The sequence below is a fragment of the Otolemur garnettii genome, unplaced genomic scaffold, assembly GCF_000181295.1.
Source record: "Otolemur garnettii isolate 467f Iridium unplaced genomic scaffold, OtoGar3 scaffold00002, whole genome shotgun sequence".
NCBI classification, from domain to species: Eukaryota; Metazoa; Chordata; class Mammalia; order Primates; family Galagidae; genus Otolemur; species Otolemur garnettii.
Window position 1 is genome coordinate 13,657,585 of NW_003852397.1, and position 27,384 is coordinate 13,684,968.

The 27,384-nt window shown below is 43.0% G+C and overlaps 1 protein-coding gene across 1 annotated transcript in view; it reads left to right on the plus strand.

Moving 5' to 3' along the window:
- The first annotated feature begins 1,642 nt into the window (after positions 1-1,642).
- Positions 1,643-27,384, plus strand: part of SLC35F1 (solute carrier family 35 member F1) — a 414,246-nt gene continuing 388,504 nt past the window's right edge. Inside the window, exon 1 of the mRNA XM_012805345.1 lies at positions 1,643-1,818. Within this exon, the coding sequence (XP_012660799.1) occupies positions 1,643-1,818 (176 nt within the window). The remainder of the gene's footprint in view (positions 1,819-27,384) is intronic.

A 27,384-nucleotide genomic window follows, 5' to 3' on the forward strand; every position in this document is an offset into this window, starting at 1 on the left:
CTCTTCTGTTAGAAGACATGAAGACATAGTTCATTCCTTTTTTAAATGTTTCCACTCCAACTTCTTCCCACACCCTATGGCAAATCCTATCACCAGTATTTTTAATTTGCTGGTTTTCAGGGTAGTTGGATTGAGTGTTGGTATCAGTAAGTCTTTGTGTGAACAAATTTATGTATTAAACTGATTCAGGAAAGTTTACTCCTCATACTGCATTGAAGAGAAAATTTAAAAAATTGCATATCATTTTCCAATGCAAGATCCCTATCCAAGCAGTCCAGATAAAGGAAAATTTGCAAAACATATTTTTGGGGGGGTCAATTATTAATTGGGATCTGGATCAATAGGTATGAAAGATACTTGGGACAGAAAGCTAGTTTCTTGTCCAGGTCCAAGCTTTCTGTGGCAAATACACAGAGTTTTCCCTTTTGGAGATGGAGAATCCTTATAGAAGCTGTCAGGCTTCCCTGCTGGGTGGTTTACCTCATTCAAGTCTTACAACACCACTGGGAGAAAGGTAGGGTAGTCCCGTTGCACAAGGAGTATGCCTCAACATTTAAGGAAATTGCTTGGGGGTGGTCTCTTGACAAATAAGTTTCAGACGTGTCACTGGAACTCAAATCTGCCTTTGTTTATTTCACAGAGCTACCTTGCCCCAAACAGAGACATTTTGACTTGGTCTAATATGCTTTTCCCAGTTCCCAGAATGGATTCTTTGGGAGAAGGGTTTTCCCCTCCCATTCCCTTCAGGCCATTATCGTAAGTGTAGTTTACCATATACCCCCATAATAGATAACTGGATTTGGGTTTCTAATCCCAGACCAGCAGAGGTTGGGCGCCTGCCTGACGCTGTCCTAAGCAGGTGGTGCTGGATTCCGCGGTGCTTCCTCAAGAGCAAGAAACTCCCTCCAGAGAGAGAATCTATCCTCAGCCCTACCACACAAAAGCACAGAAATAAAAGCAAAAACCCAAACCCAATGGTCACCACGACCTAAGACTGTGGGCCTCTTCAGACTAGGGAGAAGGGGTCGGGGGCACCTCAGGAGCGCCCTCTGGCGAAAGCAGAGCGCGAGGGTCCCCTTCGCGCTCCCCCCTTCGCCGCCGCCGCCGCCGCGGCGCCCCCGCCCGGCTCTCGGTTCACTCTCGGTCTTTCACTCCGTGAGACACAGACGGCAGCTTTCCGAGAGAGCTGGGGACAGGCTGAGGCGGCCGGCACAAGTGTCGCCGCTCGCCCGACAAGACCTGGACTGGGAGAGAAGGCGAAGCCTGGAGCCCCATCCTCGCTCTCTGCAGGGTTCCCCCGAGCCGACCAGCAGCTCCGCGCCCCTGCACGACACCCTTCGCAGCCACTTCGCGGGGCGTGCCAGGACTTGGGGACGCGGCTCGGGAAGAGCCTGGGCAGGAGGCGGCGGCGGCACAGGAGCCGGGGTGCGCGCGCTGGGACTGGAGCGGAGTGAGTGGCCGGTTGGGCGGCGGCGGCGGGGCCGTAGTCGCGGGTGGCTCCCCGCCTGGCTGCTTCGTAGGCAGCACCGCCTCCCGGGCCGCGGCCGCCCGGCCGGGTCCCCTGCGCGTTCCCGGGCCCGGAGCCGGCGCACGATGCGCCTGGCTGCGTTTTGATCGCCGCCGCGCCTTCGACTCCGCCGCGATGATCCCCCCAGAGCCGCCGCAGCAGCAGCTGCAGCCGCCGCCGCCCCCAGCCCCGCCGAACCATGTGGTGACCACCATCGAGAACCTGCCGGCCGAGGGCAGCGGCGGCGGCGGGAGCCTGTCCGCCTCCTCCCGGGCCGGCGTGCGCCAGAGGATCCGCAAAGTGCTGAACAGGTGAGCGGCGGCTCCCGGCGAGGGCGGGAAGGCAGGGGTTGGGGACGCCGGCCCGGGGTCCCCTCCGTCCCTCGGGGGGCCCGGAGGTCCTTTGGGACTGGGTTGCCGCGGGGGGAGACCGGGGAGATGGGACGACGCCTTACTCCGGAGAGGCCGGCCGCGGCAGCTTTGTCCCGGCGCAGGGAGCCCCGGAGTGCCGGCGCTGCGGCGGGTCCGAGGAGGGAGTTCGGGGAGAGGCGGGGATTTCCATCCCTAGCTGCCCTGCGTGTGTCCGCGGTCACACCCTCGCACACGCGTGTCGCTTCACTTTCCCTTCCCGCTCCTACCCGGCTCTGCGCTCAGGGGGTCGGAGGGGACGCGGGGACACAGCGGGGGCGGCGGCGGGAGGCTGGGGGCTGCGGAGATGGCGTGGAAGTCTTCGGCCTCGCGCGGTCGCCTGCCCCGCCCCGCCAGGGAGACTGTGACCCTTCTCCGGGGCTGGGGTCCAGCGACAGCCCTGGCGGGAGGGAGGGGAGCCCACTTCTCCTGCCTGACGCTCCAGTCGCGGCGCGGACTCTTGGCGCCAGGGAGCAGGGGAGCGGAGGGGAGAGGCCTGGAACCGACCCACACAAAGTGAGAATGTTGCGGGCAGGGTGTGAGAAGGAGCCGCCACTCATTCCTGGCGAGCTGGAGCCGGAGGCGGCGACACCGATCGCCCGCGCTCCACCGCTGGAATCTGCGTAGTGGATCGATTAAGCACCCAGGTGGTTTAGGTCCAGGACCCGCGTTAAGGGGAAATGGGGGGCCCATCGGCCTCCCTGACTCAACTGTAATGTGAAAGGGACTTTTTCTGCTTCAGTAACTTGAAATGTTTGATGGGTTGACACATCAAGAAATCACGCGGGGAATGGGTTTTGTGTGGTTTTATTCGGGTGCGTGGGTGTTTTTCGACCCATCGGAAAGGGTAACTCTTCTGGTCGCTCTGTTGGTACAGGTTTCTGTGTGGCACGGTTTGGGGTAGCAGAGATTCCCCGAGGAATTCACATTGAGCTGTCTGGGGCTTTATGCCCTAGTGGGAGCACAAAATGTGTACAGAATAGAAGCTTGAAAAATACTCTGAATTTGGGGAGTACGGTTTAATTTAGTTATACCAAATCCCCAACCATTCAAGAATCCCTTGTGCTCATGCCTTGACGTGTATTTAACTTGTGAGTACTTACGTATGTTTCCATTTACTATCAAGCAAGGGGAAATTCCCTCTGAAGGGAGACGTGAGTTGGTAATGGAGAAAGTCAAATCTTTCTTTTGATTTGTAGCTTGAAATAAACACCTTCCAAAATATTGCACTTCAAAGGCAATGAGCAGAATAAATCAGGAAGATGCTGGCTGGGTACCTATTTTATGGCTTTCTTATTCTTCATGAATACCTGTGGGGTTTCTTTCTTCCTTTCTTTTTTTTTGAACTGCAGGTGCCTTGGCACTTTAAATTTTTAAGCAGAATATATTTTTAATTATTAATTTATTCTCCTCAAACCAGCAAAACCTGGTTCATTTGTCTTTGCTTAATTATAAGTTATTATTGATTCCATGCAGGATCTCTCTTGATATATGCATCTGACACTTAGGGACCAGAACAGCAAGACTGCTGAGGTCAGAGTGAGGGACTCTGGTTGTCTCATACCTCTCTGTCCATAGCTTGCACAGGGTTTGCAGCAGAACCCTTCATTTCTTCTTGTCTGAGTTCCTTTATTTATAAGAATAAGTACTTTTAAGAATAGTACTTTTTTTACTTCCCCTACCATGATTTTGAGAATTAGATAATATTGCAGAAAACAGTTGGAAAAGTATATAAATCTCTATGCTAATCCATTTATTCAACTCAGTTTTTGGTTGTCTAACGAGAGTCTGAGTCTGTGGCAGTAGCAGAGGCAAATACGGTGAAGTCATGGTACGTTATGCGTAGAACTTTGTATATGAATACGTCTTCTGTGATTTGTGATATGAGTTGTACTATTCCTAAGTTGGGTCAATGATGTTTCATCTCAGGTACATGCGGGAGTAGAACCTTAGGGTTGTGGCTTTAAGACTTAAACTAAAACATTTATTTGTCTTCCAGAGTTTTCCAGAATTTTCAATATCACAGTTTTGCATTGAGTAGCTGGCTTTCCCTTATCTTTAAAGGATAAGAAGACATTTCCTTTGAGAAAGTGCCTTTTTAGTAAGGAGATTGAAAAAAAATCTGAATAAATTTTAATACCTCCGTGGTGTGATTTCTTTAGCATGCTGATGGAGTTGGCTTTTGTGCCGTGATTATGTCAATAAAAAAGAGCATTAATAGTGACAGTGGAATGATTTAGCTCTAAGTAAAAGTAAGAATGGGATTTTAGAGATTCTGGGCAGTGCTGAGGTGTGGCTCCCCTCTGGTTTGGACTCACTGGGTGTTGGACTAGCTAGTAATGGGCAGGCCCATTGGCGTCTAATCATAAGCATCTTTGTTTATTTTTTAAAAACTCAGGATTGTTCATTTGTGCCTTCTCTTTCCTTTCTTTCTTTCTTTCTTTTTTTTTTTTTACCTTCTCTTTCCCCTCTTTCTTTTTCTCCCCCTCCTTCCTTAATACTTGCCTGGCTTTGCCCTACCCACTCATTCTCTTCAATAATTTCCTCTCCTCTGTCCCTATCCTGTAGCATCTTAGCGCTTTGCGGAAAGTAGTTCCCAATCTGGAAGCTAGGAGCTGGTATATAAAACACTCTTCCAACTTTTGGCATGCAAATACATTGCTAGCAGCATTCTATTGCTGTGAGCTTGCTGGGGATGGGGAGTTGCACCACTGTCAGCTGTCAGCATCCCATTGGGCCAGAGGGGCAGTGCTGAGAGACGGGTTGGTGCAATGGGATGAGGAGTGTGTGAGACTGTGAGCAAGGCAAGCCTGCTGAACTGCCAGCTATTGGTCACAGACTATAGCAACAGCTACCTGCCAACCCAGAGGAAAAAATGCAAATGCATATGCTATCTATATCCTGACTACCTAGGGAGAGTTAAAGAAAGAAGTACTGATTAATAATTAAAGGTGCCTCTTCTCAAGAAACTTACAATGAAATGTAGTGCTACCTTAATAAAAACCTGCCTTACATCATCCTGCATCATTTTATTTCCTTAGTATAGCTTCATTTCTTCTCCCTTCACTTTACAGGCTTGTAGAGTTGGATTGCCCCACTTTGTACGTGACAACAGGAGCATCTCACTGATTGACTACTTCTTTTCTCATTGAAGCAATTAGATGAGAATATAATTGTATCCAAGACTTTGGTGAAAGAGGAGGTAGAAGATAATTGTTTTTTAAAACCAATTAATGGGATATGTCTCATTCTTTCCTCTCCCCTACTTAAAATTGTTTTAGCAATGGAGTACAAGAAATACAAGATGATTTGGTTGCTGGAGTAATTACAACTTCTTTAACTTCTAAAGATGCAATATAACATATCAATATCATTGACCAATATAATGTATTGATTCAAACAAGGGAAAAAATATGGCAAACTCTCCTTTCCTTATGTTCTAGCCTGGAATAGTATTTTCTCCCTGCTATAAGCATGTAAGATGTGACAAAAATAGAATATTTCAAGGGTATCAGACATGTCCCTGTGATAGTAACTGCCAATCAGTTAGATTTTTAGGAACGTATAGGAGTAAACACTGATCTGCATCTCACGGCTCCTCGAGATTTCTTAATGAAATGTTTTTGAGAAACAAGTCATAGCTTGTTTTGGGTTTTGCATATGCATAGTTTGTCTTTGCCCCACTTGAATATTACTTTCAGTCCTTAACCAAAATAACCATGAATTTCTGGTTTTAATCTACTTTCTTCACAATAAGACTTAGAGTAGGCGGTCTGAAGTTGTAAAGACATCTCTGCCTTTTTGTTTTTTGTTGTGGGGATATTTAATCATTCGAATGGAACTACTAGTGACCCTGAGACATCCACTTATTTGATTTAGAACTGATTGCCAACTTATATTTCGATTTATTTTATGAATTTTCAAATTTCTGAAACTTTTTTGAGTTGTAAACCTAATAGCATTAAGGATGATACATAGAGGGGCTAGAAGGAAGGTTGCAGAAAATCAGTGTGTAACTGAGAAAGTTTCTGTGTAAAACTGGGCAATATGTATAAGACCCTTCCTGCATTGTTAAATAAGGTGGATAGAATATTGTGACTGGCTTTCAAGGAACAGGGCTGTGCTTGCTGTCTTAGATACGGTTGGTGAAAACCTGCATTATAACTTGGATGATTCTTCTTATCAAGTGCGAAGGTTCCATTAATAAATTGATGGTGAAGCGTTTCCTCAAGCTGCTCCTTCTAACAGATGTCAAAATGAAAAGAAGATCAGCTAGTAATGAGGGTAATTGATACAATATATTCTAAATGGAACTGGCTGGTGTTATTAAAAACAGACATTTCTAAGATCGGGAGCAAGTAAAGGAGATCTGAAGGATGCATGTATATTTAACTAAAAGGAGAAAATTATGCAAATAAAATAAAAGATCATCCAGTATATTGGCATTTATGCACAGTGCTTGGAGAAACTAATGTTCAGATTAAAAAATATTTGATTTATCTCTCATAAAGATGATACATTTTGAAATAATTAATGTGTGATAAAATAGACACTTTTAATGGAACTTTTTATTGATCTTTTACTTTCTCAAAATCCTTCAAGGCCTTAAAGCTGTCATAATAGATGTCTATTTTTACTATAAATATCTGTAGATGTCGATGGTATAGGAAATCGAGCTGTCTGCCCATATAGTTCTAAAGTTACTCAATGCAAAAGATGATTTATTATTTAGTTGCCATGACTCATAAAAGCTGAACACAGAATGTGAAAGCACCATCATCGGATTTTAGTTTAGCTTGTCCATTCGCCTGCATTCAGGCCAATGAGCATTCACCGTGCATTGTTCAAACACATTAATTCTTGATTATCCTTCTAAAGAGGTATGCCTAGGGAGTCAGACTCTAGTGGACTCATGGAAAAAATCTGTAAATATTTGACATGTTTCTTGACTGTAGTGCGAACATATACAAATAAATATTCATTTGTTCTTAAATAATTACTGTGTGAGAAACCCTGGTCTGTGGCAAAACATTATTTTTGGAGAGAAGGCCCTCAAAATCTAACTGCGGAAGGCGACATGGGTATCACTACTTAGAATGAAACGTTGTAATCTATTATCTGAATTGCCATCCTTAGTGCCTACCCGGATGCTTGCACATGTCTAGATACTGGAATATTGTTAATAAGCTATTCAATGTGCAATCTATATTAATCTTCTTATTCTGACACTTTGGCCTACTTGCATGTACAATAGTTAGGAAAAAATTCACAGGAAATGTCAAGAAGAAAAATACAAATAAATATGCTTTAGAAAATATTTTCTTTACAAAGTTATACCTCAGTGGCAACATGAGTTGTTCAAGTGCACTATTAAATTTTTTCAATTACTATTTTCTTTTGAATTTAAATTCTAAACCTTCTCTCAAGAATATTTATCTATGTGACTGTGTGATGGTTTAAAAAAATACCTTTAAGATCATTTTGCAAGTTCAGAGATTACAAGCCACCAATTTCTACTGCATTTCATTTTAAACAAATTAATCAGGAAAATTGTCTACAACTGAATAAACACTTAGTAGCTTTTAAAGACAAAATCATGCTAATTATATCCAGATTTAGAGTGACAGGACTGGAATTTGTAACCGTCCCTGTCTCTGAGAAAGCACACAATACTCTGATCTGTCAAATAAGACAGGTCTCTCTCCCTCATTCATTGATTCATTCTTCCAGTCATTCTTTTATTTAACAAGTTTTTATTAAGTACCTGCTACCATATTTTCCTGAAAATAAGACCTACCCCAAAAATAAGCCCTAGCAGGATTTCTATGCATTTGTTAAATATAAGCCCTACCCCCATAATAAGACCTAGTGATGGGCATGGCTATGCAGCATATCTCATAGCCGCGCCATGCATTTCGGTGCAGAAGACTGGGATACCTCTTATCTGCCACAGCTCCTTTTTCCACCGTTTGCACTTGCGCAGGTGAGCATGTGGTAACTGCGGTCACAGGCGTCCTATTGCCCAGGTGTGAACAGCTAGGGGAAAGGAGTTCACACATCACTAGTGCCAGCCCCACCAACAAGGTCAGCTACCCCTGTCAGGTTCCAGAAGAAGATGACTTAACTGTATTTGAATAAATGTAGATTGTTGTATTGTACTTAATAAAAATAAGACATCCCCTGAAAATAAGCCCTAGTGTGTCTTCTTGAGAAAAAGTAAATATAAGACAGTGTCTTATTTTCGGGGAAACACGGTATATGTTGAGTACTGTTGGGTTACTTTGGTGAACAAGATAGCCACAGTTGGTATGACCTTTGTGCCCTTGGTGGAGTTTGTTATTACTCTTTCAATATAACCCATCCAGGAGGCAGTTTAATTAAAGTAGAAATAAGATAATATTAATTATCTCTCAAAAATGATATTTGAAAGTGATGCAACAAAAAATCTGGATAATAAAAAAAAATCTGGATAATTAGCTGGTTCACTTTTAGGAAAATTGCTCAAAAAGACCAAATTCATAATAAACTCTCTCAGAGAGTAGCAGACCTTTTTGGAGACATTTGAGTTTGTTTCACTGGGGCCTTTACAAAAGTTTTAGGACTAACCACTGATGTTCATCTACCTTCAGAGCATTAGGAAAAAAAAGAACAGATTTGAATCCCATCCTACTGTTCAGGATGAATCTATCAAGGTTATTGCCACATAGCTTGAGAAAATAGAGTTTTCTGAAATTAACATGCTGACAGTGCATAGGCAACCTTGGGGGTGGGGTTGGGACACCTGTTTGTGCACTGCAGATGGGAGAGGTTTAAAATATGACATGAGCAGGAGGATGAGTTAGGACTGGCTACTTTATTATGTGACAACCTGATGCAGGTGTTTAATTTAAAATGAGCATTTAGACAATAGCTTAAAATCTTTAATTTTACATTATAAAAAATACATTTTATATTACAAAACATTACATTGTATTTTATCCTCCTAATCATAAAAGTCGGTTTTATTATCCTTTTGGTGAAACAAATTTGTGTGTTCACGCAGCTAAGTACTTTTATAAGACCACAGAGGAGGGAGAGTCCATGCTAGCTAGAGATGGGTAGGAGAGATGGGGATTGCATTTGCCCTTGGCATTGAAAGATGGTTAGGATAGGAACATGTGTGGGAAGGGGGAGGGGGGAAAGGATGAATCACATAAGGAAGTAAGAGATCCGGGGGAGGCGTAAGTGTCCAGTTTAACAATATTTTGGCATGTGTAGATTGAAAGGGAAGTAGAGTGAAGTAAAACTACAGTTGTAACATGTGGTGAGATAATGAAAAGGCTTAGGATGCTCCAGACTTCATTCTGTGGGCTACTATTCTTGTAGGTTATTGAGTAGAGGAATGACATGATCAGGGATGTTCCTGGACATGATATTCTGGGCAAAATCTATATGACTGAAGATGAGGGAAGGAACTGGAGTTTGGGGGTCTGTTAGGAAGGAATTGCAGTCATTCAGAGGAGAGGAGATGAGAGTCTGAAGTGGGGAAAAGCAGCGAGGAAGGAGAGGGAAGTGTTCTCAGTAGGATAGAGTGTAGACTAGGTCAAGGAGAGGAATTTTGGTACTTCTGGGGAAGGCACCCAATATTCCTAGAACATAGTGGGTACTCAATGCTTGTATGTTGAAAAGTTAGTTAAAAGCTACAAAAGGGAGGAGATTTTTCTCGCCACGGCCAAAGGGTCACTGGGGGGACAGCAGCCGGGTACTGAGAGCATGGTCCATGGACCTCTACTGGACCACAGACTGTGTGAAGAACAGAAATCGAGAGTAAGCATTTAGAAATATCCATAGCAGTTTGACATAGCACTTTTATGTCTGTTGTTCTATTATTAAAAAACTGGGTCTTGTATTTTGGTAAGTTTCTGTGTTTTGCCATTTATTTTTCTCATAATTGATTTTTATTAAATTTTACAAAAGTATTATCTGCAGTGAATTGTAAATCAACTATTATTTTGCAACAGAAAGTTTGAGAAGCACTGGGACTAGTCATATCTCCAAGTTGGAGGAACAATGAGTCTGGGTCTAATCATGGATGGGGTCCTCATTGTGGGGTCCTCAGGTGGTGCCAGTCATGGCCCTGTCAATCTGTAATGCAGGCAGGTGGTGGGAGGCAGTAGGGTAGGCCTGGTGGTAGCCACATGAAGCATCAAGTCCCCCACCAGGTGGCCTGGAGTTCAGGTGGGGCTCCTGCCTTCAAGGGGTGCCCCAGAATGTTGGGCAGGGGAACTATTTGGAGGTGAGAAGGGGTACACAGCAGTAGCCCAGCAGAATGGGCTGTAGGTGGAGAGTACTGCCCGTCTGGGATCATACAGATCAGAAGTGCGGAGTCTGGGTCAGGGTTATGTGTGGGCCCAACATAAGTGGACACAGGCCAGACCACACATAAGAACTTCACCTCAAGTTCTTATGAGCACAAGACTTTGAGCCACCCAGCCATTCAACAAAAAATTACGAGTCAGGTAAGAGGTGTGGTCTAATGTTTGGAAATACTTAGGGAACAAGAGAGAAAAGCCCTCCACTCTCATGGAGACTACATTTTAGAAGGGAGGGGCAGGCGGTAAACAAAAACATATCCAACAGTGGCAAATACTATGCAGAGAATTCAAGTGGGGTGATGTGACAGAGAGGGAATGAGTGGTACTCTAACTTGGGTAGTCAGAAGAGGCCTCTTTCTCTCATGACATCGAAGATAAGAAGGAACTGTAGGGTCAGGAGGAAGATGACTCCAGATGGAGCGGCTTAATGTGAGACCAGCAGGCGTGAGGAAATGAAAGAAAGTCTTGAGTGCAAGAAATGGGTGGTGAGAGCAGTGGTGGAGGAGATCGAGAAGGAGGCAGGTGCCAATTCTAAGTGGTTTGGGGAACAAGGAGAGGATTTTGAGCAGAGGAGTTATCTGGTTAATGATTTGAAAAGCCCACTAGGGGTGCTTTTGGAGACTGGATTATGGGAGAGAAGTGTGGCCCCTGGAAGAAAGAGCATTGGAGCTGGCCTGGCTGGTAGCAGTGGAGACAGAGATAAGTGGTTGAGTTTTGGAATGATTTGCGGAGGGAGGTGGAGTACACAGACTGGGAGAGTGATTTGATGAAGCATCTGAGGGGGAGGAATAAAGAAAAATGTCCGGTGATGAAAGCTGGAGTAACGAAATCTGGGGAGAAATCAGAGCTGGGTGTTGGATTTAGGAGTCCTGAGTCCTCAGTGTGTAAATAGAGGAGACTCAAGAGCATTCGGAGTCAGACAGAGGGGAAGGACCCAGCAAAGGAACTGGAGGAGAAGGGGTACGAAGGAGGACAAAGGCCAGGAGAGCATGGGGTCCGGAAACCAAGGGAGGAAAGGGTTTGCAGAGGGAGGCAATTAGCAGTCCACCATACTGAGAGTACTTAGGAAAGGACAGAGAAATGCCAGTGGCTTGGTCACATAGAGAGCCTTATGTGACAAGCATGGGGTCAGGGGAGTGTGCAGATGGAGACCTGGAGGGAATGGTTTGGCAGGGAATGTGAGGTAAGATGTATGACTTTTGAGAAGTTTTGCCCTAACAAGGAGCAGAGTAGAGAGAGTCTTTTACTGGAGGAGATAAGACAATAGATCCGTGTACTAAGGGGAATGATAAAGTGGAGAGGCAGAAATGCATGTGGGGGAGGTGAGGTGAGGAACAATGGAAGCCTTGAGAAGGCTGGGATGGTGGGGTCTGAAGCCCGGAGTGGAGGGGTTGATCTGTGACAGGAGGCAGGACACTGTCCATAGCCAGGACCCGGAGGCCAAACATGTGAGTACCAAGGATAATTTGGCAGATTTGGTGGTGGCAATGAAAGACAATTGCTTTCTGGTGGCTTTTCTTGCTCCGACGGAGGCAAGGATATCTGTTGTGAATGGAGGCTCTAGGCGGTGAGGGAAGGATGTAGGATGTTTGCACAGAGAGAAGTGGGAAATAATCATCTTGAAGAGTCAGAAAGGAAACACACTAAAGAAATGTTATGTGTAAATGTGACATTTGTCGTGAGGCTGTGGTAGGAGGTGTGATAGGTAGGAAGGAGCTGCTACTATGTCGAATCTGCCTTGAGAAGAGTGAACACAGCAGCAGATCTGGGCCCAGGAAGCCAGAACCCATCAAGTAAGAAGTGAAAATACTGGGGCAGGGCACGTTTGAGGGAGCTCAGCTGGACTGGGCTGCCAATTCTATTTGGGAGAGGGGTGTGAGAGAGAGAGAGATGGGGGAATTAAGAAACTTTACTTAGGGATCACCAAGAGAGTCTGTGCCTGGGGCACCGAGGGACCCTATCCCATAAGAATGGAATGTGTTTTCTGTTTCAGGCCAGTGTCTTAACTTTGGAGGGCTTCCCTCTTCTCCCTTGTAAACCAATTGAAATAATCCTAATTCTTCATTTCCCATTGGATGTTTGGGCTTTTTAAATGAAATAACATCTGGGAGAAGGCTTGGGAAACTGCCCAGCAGCATGCACTTGTTATCCTGGTCACACAATTAAAAGGGAAGCCTGAGTTTGGGCAACCTGGCGCTGCCGTCAGGCCTGTAATAAATGCTGTGGCCCCCTCAGCCTGTGGTGGACTTTGATACCTGGTCACTGCTCTGGCGTGGTTGTTTTTCGTCAGGCAGTCTGGAGTGAAACCCACCGATCTGTGAACAAGCCACCAGTCTGTTTATTCAATGTGTTCATTTTTTTTTTCAAGCTAGATATATTTAATTTTGTGTGTGTGTGTTTTTGGTTAAAGAAAGCCTCTTCTTGGGAAGACTAATTTGGCGTAAGGCATATGTTCTGCTGTCTAATTGTGCCTCTCAGATTGATGGAGCTTCGAGGTACCTGTGGTTTGTTAAGGAGAGCGACAGCCTTCAGGAAAGCGTTCGTGCCTCTTGAACTGGGGAGGTTTCAAAAGAAGCGTGGGCCTAAAAGGCTCCATAGAGGCGGGGCAGCGGATGGACAGAGCGGCTCAGAGGGAAGGGACAGAGCCGCTTTAATGTGCTAATGAGGGGAAGCCCAGATGCCAGCGGGATCAGAGGAGCTCTTTGTGATACTGGGTTCCCGGGCTGGCTGGAGTCTCTGTCCCTATCTGGATCCTGCTGCAGGCCTGAGAAACACTGGGCTCTCTGAGGTGCCCTGTCCTCCACAGACAGCCCCACAGACCGCCTGGAATGATGCAGGGCTGGGAGGACATGTGGAAGACCCTGGGTGGGGTGACTGCCGGAAGGGGGTGGGTGAGCACCGTGTGCAGGGCAGGGGAGGGGAGGGGGGGATGATTGTTCTGGAGGGCGTGGAGTCAGATAGAGCTAGCAAGGACCCCTGCAGCTTTGCAAAATTAACTGTTTTTCCTTCACAACTGCCAAGCTTGGTTAAGTTGTGTTCAAGCCCATCTGAAAGGAGGTCATCTGTCCTTGGAATGAAAGCGACTTGGTTTTTAGGCTTGCAGAGTAAGCCTGAAACATCCCAGAAACCAACCGAACAAAACTGACCACCATCCAGTTATTTCTTGAATGAAGTTTATGTTCTGATTATTTCATTCTGGGGTGGTTCCAGAATTGTTAGGTATTGGGACACCAGTAGGGGGAAGCTGGGCCAGGCAACTTGTCTTGGAGTTGTGTTTGCATAGCCAGGACCCAGTACAGTATTTACAATGATGAGGTGTTGACTGGTACTGATCCTACCTGCTGATGAAGACATTAGGTAACCAAAGTGTCCCCCAGTCACCCCTATCTGAATGTTGCCTCTAGATTTCATCATAAATTCTTGGGTCTTTACTGTTTCTGCAAATACAAGTTCCCAGGTAAGATGGGCAAATGAAGATCATCAAAGGTATTTCGACCTTTTCTTCATGTCCTATTTTTTATTTCTGAGTAATTTCTGGAACTATGTATTTATATATTTAAATATTATGTATATATATCTTATATGTGTTATTTCCCAAATAATGTATATTAGATAGTATCTGTAATGTGTCTTCGTCCATCTTTGTGACTATCTCTGTCTTGCTCAGTTTTTCTTTGTCACATACACAGATACCCACGCATGATCTAGAGGACAGTTTTCCATTTGGAGTAGTTTGTCTTCCTTCTTTGATGATAGCCCCCAAATTTCATTACCATGTTTCTTGGGGTGAGCAGAGAGCTCTGAGTTGGTTTGAGAAGAATGCTTTATTTTTAAAATGTTTTATTTCTACATTGGAATCACAGTAAATTGGTATCACATAAGGAAATAGAAATATTCAGTGGAGATCACCTAGGAGCTAGCTATACCGGAAAGTGTGAATGTACTTGTTGAACAATCACCCCTTAGGATTCTCCTCCACTTCTCTGAGCCCTTTACACTTTCATTACAACACATTCTTTTTTTTTATTTATTATTTATTTTTTATTAAATGATAGCTGTGTACATTAATGCAATCATGGGGTACAGTGTGGTGTTTTCCTATACAATTTGAAATATTTTCACCAAACTGGTTAACATAGCCTTTGTCATTTTCTTAGTTATTGTGTTAAGATACTTATATTCTACTTTTAGAAAGATGCACTTGTACACTTGTAAGATAAACCATAGAGGTGATCCCACCAATCACTCTCCCTCCACCCATCCACCCCTCTCCCCTTCCCTCTTCTTCCCCCCCATAGTCTTAGGCTATAATTAGGTTGTAGCTTTCATATGAAAGCTATAAATTAGTTTCATAGTGGGGCTGTGTACATTGGATACTTTTTCTTCCATTCTTGTGATACTTTGCTAAGAAGAACATTTTCCAGCTCCATCCATGGAAACTTGAAGGAGGTAAAGTCTCCATCTTTCTTTAAGGCTGCATAGTATTCCATGGTGTACATAGACCACATCACAACACATTCTGTTCCAGGAGACAGTGAGTACGGTGACTTGGCTTCTACCCTTTTACTTCTTCTGACTTGAACAGTTTGTGTGATTTTAATGCTTTTCAGGAAAATTTTTTTAATAAAAGAGTTTCCTCTGTTCCATGATGTTTTCCATTTATTTCCTGCCTCTACTGGGATACATCCCTTTTGGATTCATTTTCCCTAGTGAAAACAGAGTGCTCCCAAGCCTAGAGAGGTCTAGGCAATGAGGTGCTTGCTTGTGCTGGTGTTAGAAAATTGACCATTTGCAACTCTAATGCACACAAATGGGCTCATTTATTTCCATGAAGAAACCGTACTTATTACCTCCTTGGCCCCAAAGTTGATTGTACCCTGAGAGAATGCCTTCTACAATGACAGAAGAAAAGCACCATTTAAAGCATTTCTAGTCATGGGTATCAGATTTCTCATTTTGGATATTCATTTGTCAGAGAACAGTGATTATGAAAAGTATGTAAATGGGAATATAGGTAGAAGGAAGCCAGGGTACTGGGTTTGCAATTTGTTAGTCTATGGGTTCACGAATTCAGACAAGATGTCTGAAGAAGATGTCTTAGCTAAATTGTCATCTCCTGTTTTCCTTTGTTATAGCTAGAAAGCAGCTCACTGCATTTGGAAAGGGATTCTTTTCCCTTTTAGCTGTTAATGGACAAGCAGGCAAATAGGCTACAGTGCGCTTCTCTTCCCTAAAAAAAACAAAAAATTGCACATCCTGATATACTCCTCCACAAAGAGTCATTGGGAGAGATACGATAATACTCATTTAATGAATTAATGATGTGTTTATGGTGGGCTGGGAAAGGGAAACTAAGAGATATAGGCTTGGCACCTGTAGCACAGTGGTTATGGCACCAGCCACATGCCCTAAAGGTAGAGGGTTTGAACCCAGCCTGGGCCAGCTAAACAACTGCAACAAAAAATAGCCAGGCATTGTGGTGGGCACCTGTAGTCCCAGCTACTTGGGAAGCTGAGGCAAGAGAACCGCTTAAGCCCAAGAGTTGGAGGTTGCTGTGAGCTGCGATGCAATAGCACTCTACTGAGGGTAACATAGTGAAACTCTCTCCAAAAAACAGACAAACCAAAGAGATATGGTAGTTAGACAGTCCTAGCTCAAAGTAAGCAAGGGGAAAGGAAAATATCATTTCTTATTCCCAGTCAGAAATATTTTCCTGAACAATTTCTACCAGTGAGAAATTAATTTGAGTTGAATTTCTTCTTTGTATGCATTACTGTGGGAAAATGAAACAAAATTAGACATATATCCATTGCGTGTCTACTTTAAAGAAAACTTAGTCCTAAGCATGATTAGGAGATGGCGAGGTTAGGTTCCTGCTCTTAAATATTAATATATTTTAATCTAGCTAATCAGTTATTATTTTAGTAACCAGTAGATCACTTTCCTTTTAAGAGCTGAAATCAGCCACAGGGAAGCAAGGGGACATTACTTCAAGGCATCTTTGGAACCCTGGGCATAGGGAAGTTCTGGCTGGAGTTTTACAGTAGAGGGAATTGTTCCATTAGGAAACTCTAAGCATTCTGGGCCTGGGGAGAAGAACACACAGGCATAGGAGAGCTCCAGAGATCCACCTTGCTATCATTGAAGAGTATGTCTCGGACTCTGAACCAGTGGGATCAAGCATCATCTCACCAGAAACTTCTCAGAGACATACGGATCAATAAATATCTGAGGACATATGTATGTGAAAAGTTTGAGATTTTGACAAGTTATCTGAAACGCATAGTCTCTAAATCCCCTCCAGTTCTTAAAATCTGTGGTGATACATGACAGTACAGTCCGAAGTCCTTCTGACGAATCGGATGAAGTTTGTTTCTAAAGCCTATGTCTAGCCTTCCTTCTTCATGTGTTGGTCCTTCAGAGTAAGAGCACAGCCCACTCATTTCAGCAGTCCTTCATATGTACGTGTGTCCTGGAGGCACACAGCCCATGCAGAGGTCCTGTGTGCTAAATGGGAACTCTGATCAAGAAATTATGAAATAATTCAGTCTATGTAGGTAAACCCTGCACAAGGGTTCAGTTTACCTTGACAGGTTTTCTATACCAGGATACTGGGATAGACTAGAAATTGACATATATATACATATTTTTTTAAAGTGTCAGATAACCTACTTGCCTTTTAAATTCCTGCTCCAGAAAAGACAAATATGCTACCCAGAGGAGCAGAGCAGTGGCAGAGGGTTGCTAACTATGACAGCCTTTCTTTTCCTCTCTCCGGTATTTGTTGCTTCACTAAAGCAGGGTGTTTTATCCAGGGTAAAGTAAAGGAAGCTTGCTTTATAATATTATCAAAGATCTGTCTACATAAAAAAGAGTAATGAAGTCATTTGGCTTGCATTCTTGATATCATTTGTAGTGCCTCTGTGCGGGGTCGAGTGAAACAGTTTCTATAGCTGCTGTAAGCAATAAGACTCCAAACGTTAAATGCTGACTCAACACAAACATGGCTGCAGAAGAAGATGATTAACTGGAAGAGAAGCTAGCGTCAGCAATAAGAAATACAACCACACATTCGGAAGGCACAGAGAGTATTTACATGTGACATCTTCAGGATCCATCTCAGAAAGACCACCGTGTAATTGTGTTGGATGGAAATAGGTGTGTTCTTTCCTTTCTATCACTGGCATTAGAGATTTTGTCTAAAGTTTCGCATTGCCTCCCTCATTTAGTGTATTCATTTTATCCTAGAGAGTATGGCCTCCAAAGCCTACCCCAGGGCATTAGGAGCTTGTTAAGTTGTGTGTGTTTTGACTTTAGCCAATTTGTTCACGGACTTTTCCTGGACTACAGGGCTTGGAGATTGTTGTTGGTCCTGGAGTGGGTTCCCGGGTTCTAGGTTGATTCAGTCACATTGAAAAAAATAGACTTGCATTTGATGGCGAGGGAAGGGATGTCTCTTTCTCTTGCTGGATTTCGTAAAGGAAGCAGCCATCTTGTGCCAGCTGTTGTGACCATGCTGTGGCATCCATGTTGTGACCATGAAGAAAATCGGCCTTAGGCTGTCACTGATGCTAAGGACAGAGGAGTACAGAAAGGAAAAGTGCCTGGGTCCTTGAGGATATTACTGTATAATTTCCCGCAGTGCCACATGCTCGGAGCTTGCCCAGTCACTGGACTTTCACAGGTGTGGGCTAAGCCTCTTTTAGCCAGGTTGAGTTGGAATTTTTTAACTTGCAGTTGGAAGCCCCCCTGACTGATATACATCTCTTTCACTTTGCCCTGTAACAGATGGTCTTTGAATACCATTCAGGGCCTTTTCATTTTTCTCAGTCTGGGTATATCTGCCAAGGAAGAGCAAGGGAAGGTTTGCTCCAGTCTGTGATATGAAGGGTTGGTCTGCCTAAGACATGGTTCCACCAAGGATAGAAAAGAACGGGATCTTGTGACTGGTGGATGTCATGGATATCCATACCAATCTGTGGCACCTGTGATAGTCCCAGGTTGGTCTGAATTAGGCAAATATAGGGAGGAGATTGGAGTGCTGGGTGAAAGGCTCCCTCTACCTCCACAGTCATTTCTTCATTTGTTTGATGAGCATTTATTCTGCTGCGTTGTGCCAGACTGGTGCCGGGCACTGGGTATATGAAAGTTCTCACACAGTATAATGGAAAATCATGGGAGCGCCCAGTATAAGGGAATGGGGAGGGATCTGAGCATATCAAAGCTAAGCAGACAACCAGAGAAAGAGGAAGACAGAACCAGAACAAAGGTAGGTGTGTATGTGTTTGTGTGTGTATCTGTGTATGGTGAAGGAGTAGGGGAGATGGGGAATAGTGTTTCCCAGGGAAAACAACCTATCAGATGCCTGTGAGTGGGTGAGGGCATGGCACTTACTGGGAAATCAAACGGGTTCAGATGGTTGCGGCCACATATGAGAGTGAGAAATGTCAGAGGCTAGAGGGTTACACAAGGGCAAGATCACACGAGATTTGGAGCTTGTTAAGTTGCGTGTTTTGTCTTAAGAGCAGCATTGGAGATTCTGAGCAGAATATTAACATGATGGGTTTACATGTTCATAAGATGTGGCTGATTTCAGGATAAAGTGAATTTGAGTGCAACAGGATTGGTTGTAGAAAGTCCAGCTAGAAGCCAGTTGCAGGAGAGGAATGGAGACTAAAGATGAACTCTTAACCCCCTCCTTTCTGAAAAGACAGGTTTTGATTGTAATTACTACATATGAGGAAGGTGAGTCGGGGTAAACGGTGGTCAACGTTTGATTTCATTTGGTGTCCTAACCTCAAGACTTCAGGCAAATTATCTAAACTGTCTGAGCTTTGGCTTTATCATCTGTGAAATTGTGGTAAGAATACTTACCTTGTAGGGATATTGAGGAGGATTAAAGAAGGTAATATATTTATAGCTCTTGGCACCATGCCAGAAACATGTTAGCCATTATAATTATTAATATTTAGTCTAATAAGTATGTCAGGAAGAGGCACAGGAATGAAGGCACGGGAAGAGCTTCTTTCTGAGTTCTTTCCTAGTCTGGGAGTCATGTGAAAATCAAGTATAATTATGATGCTATCATTTTTTCTTTGAGAGTAGGACTTGTAATTATTAGGCAGGCAACACATTTTGAAAAATTCTTTCTCCTGGAAGAAGTAGAAATTAGGATAAAAAAGGACAAATAGAAGGTGTGCTTATTTTTGACCCAGGAGAAGAGAAGAGAGGGGATATTGACCTCACAGGGCAGGGAGAGAAGGACCCTGTTCCTAGGAGACAGGGTTTTCCAAAAGACCTGTGACTTCTCTGCAGAGAGAACATCCTTTAGAGACACACCTGGGAGCTGATGAAAGCAGGTGCACTTCTTTAAGACTTCTGTCTATTTTTCTCTTCATAGAGAATAGTGCCTGCCAGATGGTAGATACTGTACTCAGCAAACATTTGCTGAGTGAAAGAAGGAATGATGAAGGGATTGATGTGCTTCTCCCAAGCTTTGCGTTGTGGGGTGACAGTTTCTGCCTGCAGCATAGACACACGCTGGGTCAGCCTCCCTCCATTTGCTCGCTACAAAGCAGCCTTGTATTTTCTATTGCAGCCATTAAGAGAAGCTAATTAGAGAAGCTAATCAATAGCTGATGAACTGATTCATGGGGATAGATTTTTCAAGCCAGAGTTTGAAAGAAAAGAACAGATCCTTCCCTTAAGCTGTGAAGCAGCTATTTTTAGTCAGCAGGTGTTGTAGCCTTTAAGAGGCATTTGGCAGGGTTTCCTTCCACACCCATTGCATCCAAAATATGTAACTTTCATGGTTGCCATTCCAGAAACCTGCTGCTTTGTGAGTGTTCTCTGAGTAGGAAAGGGAATGCTGGGAAAGTATAATTAACAAAAAATATATGAAGTGCTTGGCTTTGAACCTGGCACCATAGTAAATGGGCAATAAACAAGAGTGATTATAGAAATGCTGTTTACAGAATGTGGATAGAGAAAGGAGGTGGCAGGTGGATACTGTTTCCTGCTGCACTTGGAGGAAAGTTCTCTGCATCCCTGGAGATAATGGGTCGCTTTCAGTTTCCTCAGTCTGAATCAATTTCTGTTCATAGAGCCTTGACTTATAATTTTAGATGTCAATACCTATTAGTTAGGGAAGGGCTGATTAGTTTTCTTTGTTGCAATGCTTAAAGATAAACAGATCCCCTCCAAATCAATTGGTGAAAGCATAGTAACTTAATGGCTTGGAGAAAATGAGTCTTCCGGTAAACAATATGGTACCCATTCTGAGATGAAAACTAAACCTCTGGAATAGTTATTTCCCAGGATAATTTCTAATCATAGATTAGATTTCTGCCAGAGATTGGTAAAGTGTAAGCTATTTATGCTCAGTGTTCATATGTTCCACTACAAGATGCCAGACTTAGGTTTTTGATGAAGACAGATATATCTTGCTTCTTGGAGAATAGTTTTGGAAGTCCACTCTATTTATCCACTTCAGCAAACTGTACATGGTCTGCCATTATAGTTCATATCTGACCAGTACTGCAGAGGGGATGGGGATGACTAGGCAGTAATGATGATTTTCTCAGTGAGGATTCTCCAGATAAACAGAACCAATAGGATCTATGACTATCTATTTGCATATAAAAATGTATGGAAAGTGAGAGAGTTGACAAGTGAACTGACTGTAAATGTTAATCACATCTATAAAATACCTTTATGGCAACATCTAGGCGAATGTTTGATCAAACAACTGGGCACCATATCTTAGCCAACATATAAAGTTAAACATCATGGCGAAGTGATATTGATAACTTTCCTGGAATTGTCTTGTCACTCTGCTAAGTGCTTTGCTTGTATTATCCTGTGTAATTCTCCTAAACCTTCATCTCCATTTAAAAGATGAAGACAACAAGCCAGAGAGGTCTGCTGAATTGCCCCAAGTTACCCAGATAGTTGAGTTGCATCACTGGGGGTTGAACCTCCTTGGATCTGAGCCTGTGCTCTTACTTAGCATTTCATAGAGCTGATATTAGGCAGTACCACAGTGTTTTCTCCATGTGACAGACACCTGACTCATGCTTGGATGAGCAAACATGTAATTTATTGTTTCAGGCCCTTGGGAAGTCCAAGGTAACTGGATCCAGGGGCTAAAAGGATGTTGGGACTCTGGTTTTTGGTCCATCTTTTGGCTCTGTTTATTTCCTCTTAGCTTTATTCTACAGACAGGGTCTGCAGAGGAAGGTAGGACTCACATCCTCTGTCTCAACAAGCACAGTAGAAAGGAGCTTTGCTCTTCTGCAGGCTGATCGCAATTCCAGAAATTGACTTTGACTTTGCTTGAATTATATACTTATTCTTGGTCTAATTCCTAGGTCTAAGAGGCACAGCTCTCTGTTGGCATGACCTAGAACTTGGGGGCCTAGGAACCATGGCTTCATGATGGAAGGGCACTCAGCTAGGCAGAGTGAGGGGGGCACTGCCATGCTCAGCCCACCCATGGGCTGGGGGTGGACACCTCCTTGGAAAGGTAACTCCTGAGTGTGACAATTTTTCATTTTCTCGGTGGGTAGAAGTACTCTGAATCCATTTTTTGGGAGTACTGTTTTTAGTGCCTTGGCCTCTTCAAAAGGAAAGCCCTAAACTATTTAGAATTTAAATTTGGACTTTTAAATTTTTTCCTCTAAGCACAAGACCTAGACAGCCTCCTTTTTCTAAGCCTTAACGCTAAATTAGCTTCCCAGTAGGTGCCTAAACAGCAAAAACAGTGTTAGGGAAGGTAATAGTTGGACCTAATGCTTATATTGCTTCATCCTTTCTGATGGCTGATTGCAGCCTACCTTGAAATATGGTTGTTTGTATTCTGGTCTTCTCTTTGTACTAGAATGCAGGCTATCGGGGGGCATTGCCCAATCTTATTTCTCTTAGTAACTCCCTAACTCCCTGGCACAGATTTCTGTCGCAGTGGGCGCTTAGTAAGTGCTTTTGAGCAAATGAATGAATCTTAGCCATAATGGAGTGAAATAATCCATTGTGTTCTGTGCTCTGAGAGATCTCCAGGGTAATTTTCTGAAGGAGCATAGCTCAGAACAGAATGAAGGGCACTGGCTCTGGTTCAAGCTGCCTGGACTCGAGCCCTTTCCCTTTACCCTTTTAGCCTCTGTACCCCCATTTATCAAATGAAGATTATTTTTATTTTTTTGGAACCCATTTGGTTTTACTTTATTTGAAGCAGATTGTAAGTAAAGTTGTATGCCCATGAAAATTTTCTGCAAAAAAAAAAAAAAAAAAACCTTACATCTTGTTGCAAAGATTAAGGCAGTCAAAGGAATCTAAAAAGTGTTGGTTTCATTATAATCAAGTTTGCCTGCTCTTACTGTATTCCAAACTCCTGGTTCCACTTTGTATTTCAATGTAGAAATATAACAATGTCGATAAAATCATGTTAGGCCTTCCATGATTAATTCCTGTAAAATAGAGATGGAGTCAAATGCCTCCGGAGGCATTCTGGTTAGAACATGGTCCTCTCTATCAAACTCTAGGAGAAATCCTGTAGCTCCTTCCACTGCTGTTGTGGAAGTAAGTTTCACATAGTATGGACCTTCGCTTAGATAAGTGGTGAGCCTCAAATAATTCGGGTTCCCAAAGATTTCTGCAGTTGTCTTAGATTTGGCAAATCCTTTCATTCATTTTTGGCATCCTTTGAAGCCTTGACATGTTCCACAGACTGGTCCAGTACATATTCTATAAGACCTAGACTACTAAACATAAGTTCTGGCCCCAGAGATGGTTCAGGGAAAAGTTGATTACTGATGGCATGGAAGAGCTCTTGTGGGTCCTGAGATGAGGAGGAAAAGCAGGATTCTGTCATCTTCAGTAGGTCATCAGTCTGCTGCTCAGGTGGTGGGTACAGAAGAGCTGGAATTGCATCTAAACATCTAATTTTTAGCTCTGTTGAGGCATTCTTGGCTTGATGTCCTATTCTTGTGACTAAGAATTCAAAGCAAGTTCCTGTTTTCTGTAAAACGTGTTTTCCTTCAACATTGGATCCACGGATTCCAGTAGTATCTACTGCTACACCAGTCATGGTGGGGTCCTAACTTTCTGTCATTTCAAAGACTATTTCCAAAGACTATTTCCATCATCCAAAGATAGGGTGATACTTACAGGTTTGTTGAGGACTGTCATGACAGCCAGGTTTCTAAAAAACTTTACAGAACCTGAGGGAGGGTTAAATCTTCAATTTTTGGAAGTATTGAAGAAAGATGTTCAAGCATACCCTGGAGTAGTTCCTATATGAAAGATTCCAACTCAGAGGTTTGATGAAAGTGAAATATACTGGCAAATAGAAGCTAGAAAAAGGGTCTGAATCCAATTCAACAATTATATTAGAAATCTGGTCAATAATCCTTCTTGCTGTTCCTGATGAGTATACGCCAGTGATGCCACCATTTCTGTACAGGTGGCTCTGTACATCCTCACCAGTCAGTTCTCTCAGCATCTGGGTTGCCAATTCACTTATGCTACAGTAGCCTAAAGATTCAGGTGACACAGAAGAAATCTCTACAATTAGCTCATATACCCTGTGTCAAACAGTGTTGTTTGTGAATTTCATTACACTTTCCACATCATCCAGCAGATCACCTTCGTTATATTCTTTTGATAGAGATTTGATGGCCACTTTAGCTACAGATAGATTCTCTCCACCAATGTAATAAACAACTTGTTTCAGTAATTCAGCATTATTTAGACTCTCAGTAACAGTATCAGAATTTTCAGCAATTCTTTCATCCTGGGAAAGAATGAGGGTCTTTACAGAATCATCAGGGTGAGTTAATCCTCTCTGTAGGTCAACCTTGAGGTTCCGGGCCACTTGAATTAGCTCCACAGCTTGCAGTAGACTCTCCAGAATGGATACACACAGTTGTCTTTTCCTGGTGGTTTTTGTTGAGCAGGGAGAAAAGTGGACCAAGGCTGGCGAAGCTGGCTGGGTGGCTCAGACTGCAGCAGTGTCCCTCTAGCAGAGGTTTCAGCCTGGCCACCTTCCTCAGCAGTGCCAAAACCTGAGCTGCCATCTTGAGATGACAATAGTTTTTACCCTACAGAGGTGTTAGGAGGTTATATTGTGAGCATCTGGCCATGGTTAGTATTAGGTAAAAATTAGCTGTCATAATTATTCTTGTTTTTTGATCCCATAAGGTGATCAAGCCTTATTTGAACATGGCAAGAATTTTATTTAGTTATGCTTGTAATTGTGCCTCTATCAGAGTTGTCTATGCTTGTTAACCTTGCAAAAGTAATGTCTTTCAAAAAATAAGTTATTCCTTTTTTAAGAAGTAAAACAACACTAATGTATATCTCTATACTGCTGCTACAAAACCAAATAAAAACTAGTAATAGTGTACAGATATTTGTTCTCTAAAGATCGCAATCTCAGCCATGATAAAACTGCAGCTAGTTCATCTTGGTGAGTCCCACAGTTTTCTGCAAGTTGCCTGACTTATTTTCACTGTGGATTTGGCCCATTTCTCTCTAAGCTTATGGTTGACTAATGGCTTAAAACTGGTCATGTTCGTTCTCTTCTGGTTCAGTCATTTCTGGGCACATCATTTGATAATCTTTCCATTCTCAATTCATTCTTATCACCCACAGGGATTTTTTTCACTTTGCAAACAGATGTTATGTGTGAGGAGGGAATGATGGGGAGGAGCATGTCCAGACTTCTTTGTAGTTCACTCTGGATTTATAAAGATAGTGGGGAGGACTAGAATTGCCTGCGCAGAGGTATTTGGTCCTGCTCTGTGCAGTACAGACCAATATAAGGATTGGTCTGTACTGTAGCCAGCTATTGCTTAAGTATTATGTCCATTTTTGAGAAACTATGGATAAAGAGGTATCTCCAGATAGAGGTGAGGAAATGACTTTGACTAATGGCACCATCTTGGAAGCAGAGAGCAGCCCTCACAAGTCTTCAAATCTGCCAGTTACCTTTGTTTTTCACTATTGTTGCCTGATACATTGCTGTGGTTTGAATGTTTGGGTCCCTCCAATATTTATTTTGGAACTTAAACCCAAAGGTAATGATTTTAAGAGGAGGGCCTTTGGGAGGTATTTGGGTCATGAGTATTCTGTCCTTATGCACTTAATAAAGAAGCTCCAAAGAACTACCAGGTCCATCCATCCATCTCTTCTGTTATGTGAGGATGCAACATTTATCCCTTCTGCTCTCCCACTATGGGAGGACACAGCAAGAAGGCACTATCTTGGAAGCAGAGAGCAGCCCTCCCAAGTCTTCACATCTGCCAGTTAACTTGATCTTAGACTTTGCACCTTTCCAAACTGTGAGAAATAGATTTCTATTATTTTTATAACTTACCCAGTCTGTGGTATTTTGTTATAGCATCAGTTATAGCCTAAGATGTACATTTCACTTTTTTTTCTTTTTTTTACTTTTATCTCTATTTGACAGAGAAAGAAACCAAGGCACACAAAGTTTAGGATAACAAAGTAAGTAGTAGAGCTAAGATTTGAAAAGACTGTTTGGCTTTAGCACCTGTTATCTTAACTATCATGCTATACCTATAAAGGCGGGGGAAAGTACCTTTTAAAGCCTCTGTGGTCTCTATGCAGACCAGTTAGCATTCGATACCCAAACCTAAGATGAAAAATCTGAGGTAAATTAAATCTCAGACATTGAGACTTTTCTTCTGGGATGACCAAGGCATTTAAATCCTCCATTTCTAAACCCTTCATTTATGACTTTGTATTATAACTTAGTGCTATCTAAACTGTGTTTTTTTAAGGGTGATAAGAAGTATTCAGGAGTTGAAAAGACCAGGGAGGACTTTCAGAACTTGAGGTAACTTGAGGTCGAGCCTCATTTTCCTTTAGAGATGATGGACAAATGTGATCTTTGGAAAGCTTTTGTTATCCAAGAGATACATGTACCATTTGGGGTTCTGGGGCCAGTGAGGTAGCAGTTGCCCATGGCCTGTGCTCTGTCCTTCACCATCCCTGGCCTGCCTTCTGGGCTTCAGAAGGCTGCTCAGAAAACTAGTAATAACTAAAAGAATTTACGTTGATTTTATGAAAGGTCTAAGGCCAAGCTCAAAACCTGTTTGTCCTCTGCATTTTGGACTTCATAACTGGAACTGCAGACTTCTGATTCTTGTGAAATATTAATGCCTCTTTAGCTGTGTCAGAAATGGGTACAGAATTTATATCTTAACGATAATTCCTTGTATTCATTTTTTACTCCTGGTTATGTCTCTTGGACATACGTACATCGTCAGTATTTACAAGCCTTATAGGCAGTAAAACCTCCAGAGTTGACTACCTCCCTACATTGACCACTGCCTTAAGTTGACCTAATTTTCATAGACTGGACATGTACCATACATACGTATCAGTACTGTAGTGGGGTCTAGACCATCTCTATATGTTGACCAATTTGTTATAGTCCCTTGGGTAGTCAATTTACAGAGATTCTACTGTATGTATATTTTAAAGGATTTCTCTGTGAATACCATATTCTGTATTTAGATTCTTCTTCTTGTTCTCTGCCTTCCAACAAAGGCAAGCCCTATAAACTACTCCAAATTATATCATTTTAGAGTAGCAAATTGTCTTAAAACATCAGCACACCTAAGGGACTTCCATTTTCTTTTAAGCCTTTTTTTGGAAAAAGGTATACCACACTCACAGTACTTCTGAGTAAGCATAAATGTCTTATGATGTGGTGGTTGCCATAGTGATTAATCACCTCCCAAAAAGAATAGTGGAGAATATAAATCCATGTAAATTACCCAGAACACTGGTTATACCTGCCCCATGGGCACCTTGGCTTATGAGAAATTTGGGGGGGGAGAGGGGCCATTTTCCTCTTTTTCTGTTTCATGAGAAGAGGGGTAGAGAAGGCTGCTTTTGTCTGTGGCTTGCCCAGGCCTCTCCCTTCTGGTGAGTGCCAGAAGGTTGAGCAGCAGTGGGGCTGTCACTGCCTTAGACACAGAGGGCTCTTGTGATAACGAATTGCAAAATACACTTGGGCATTTTGGGTCCATCCCTTTATGAATATTCTGCATTGAGATTCTAATCACCAGGACACTTCCTGGGACCCCGTGTG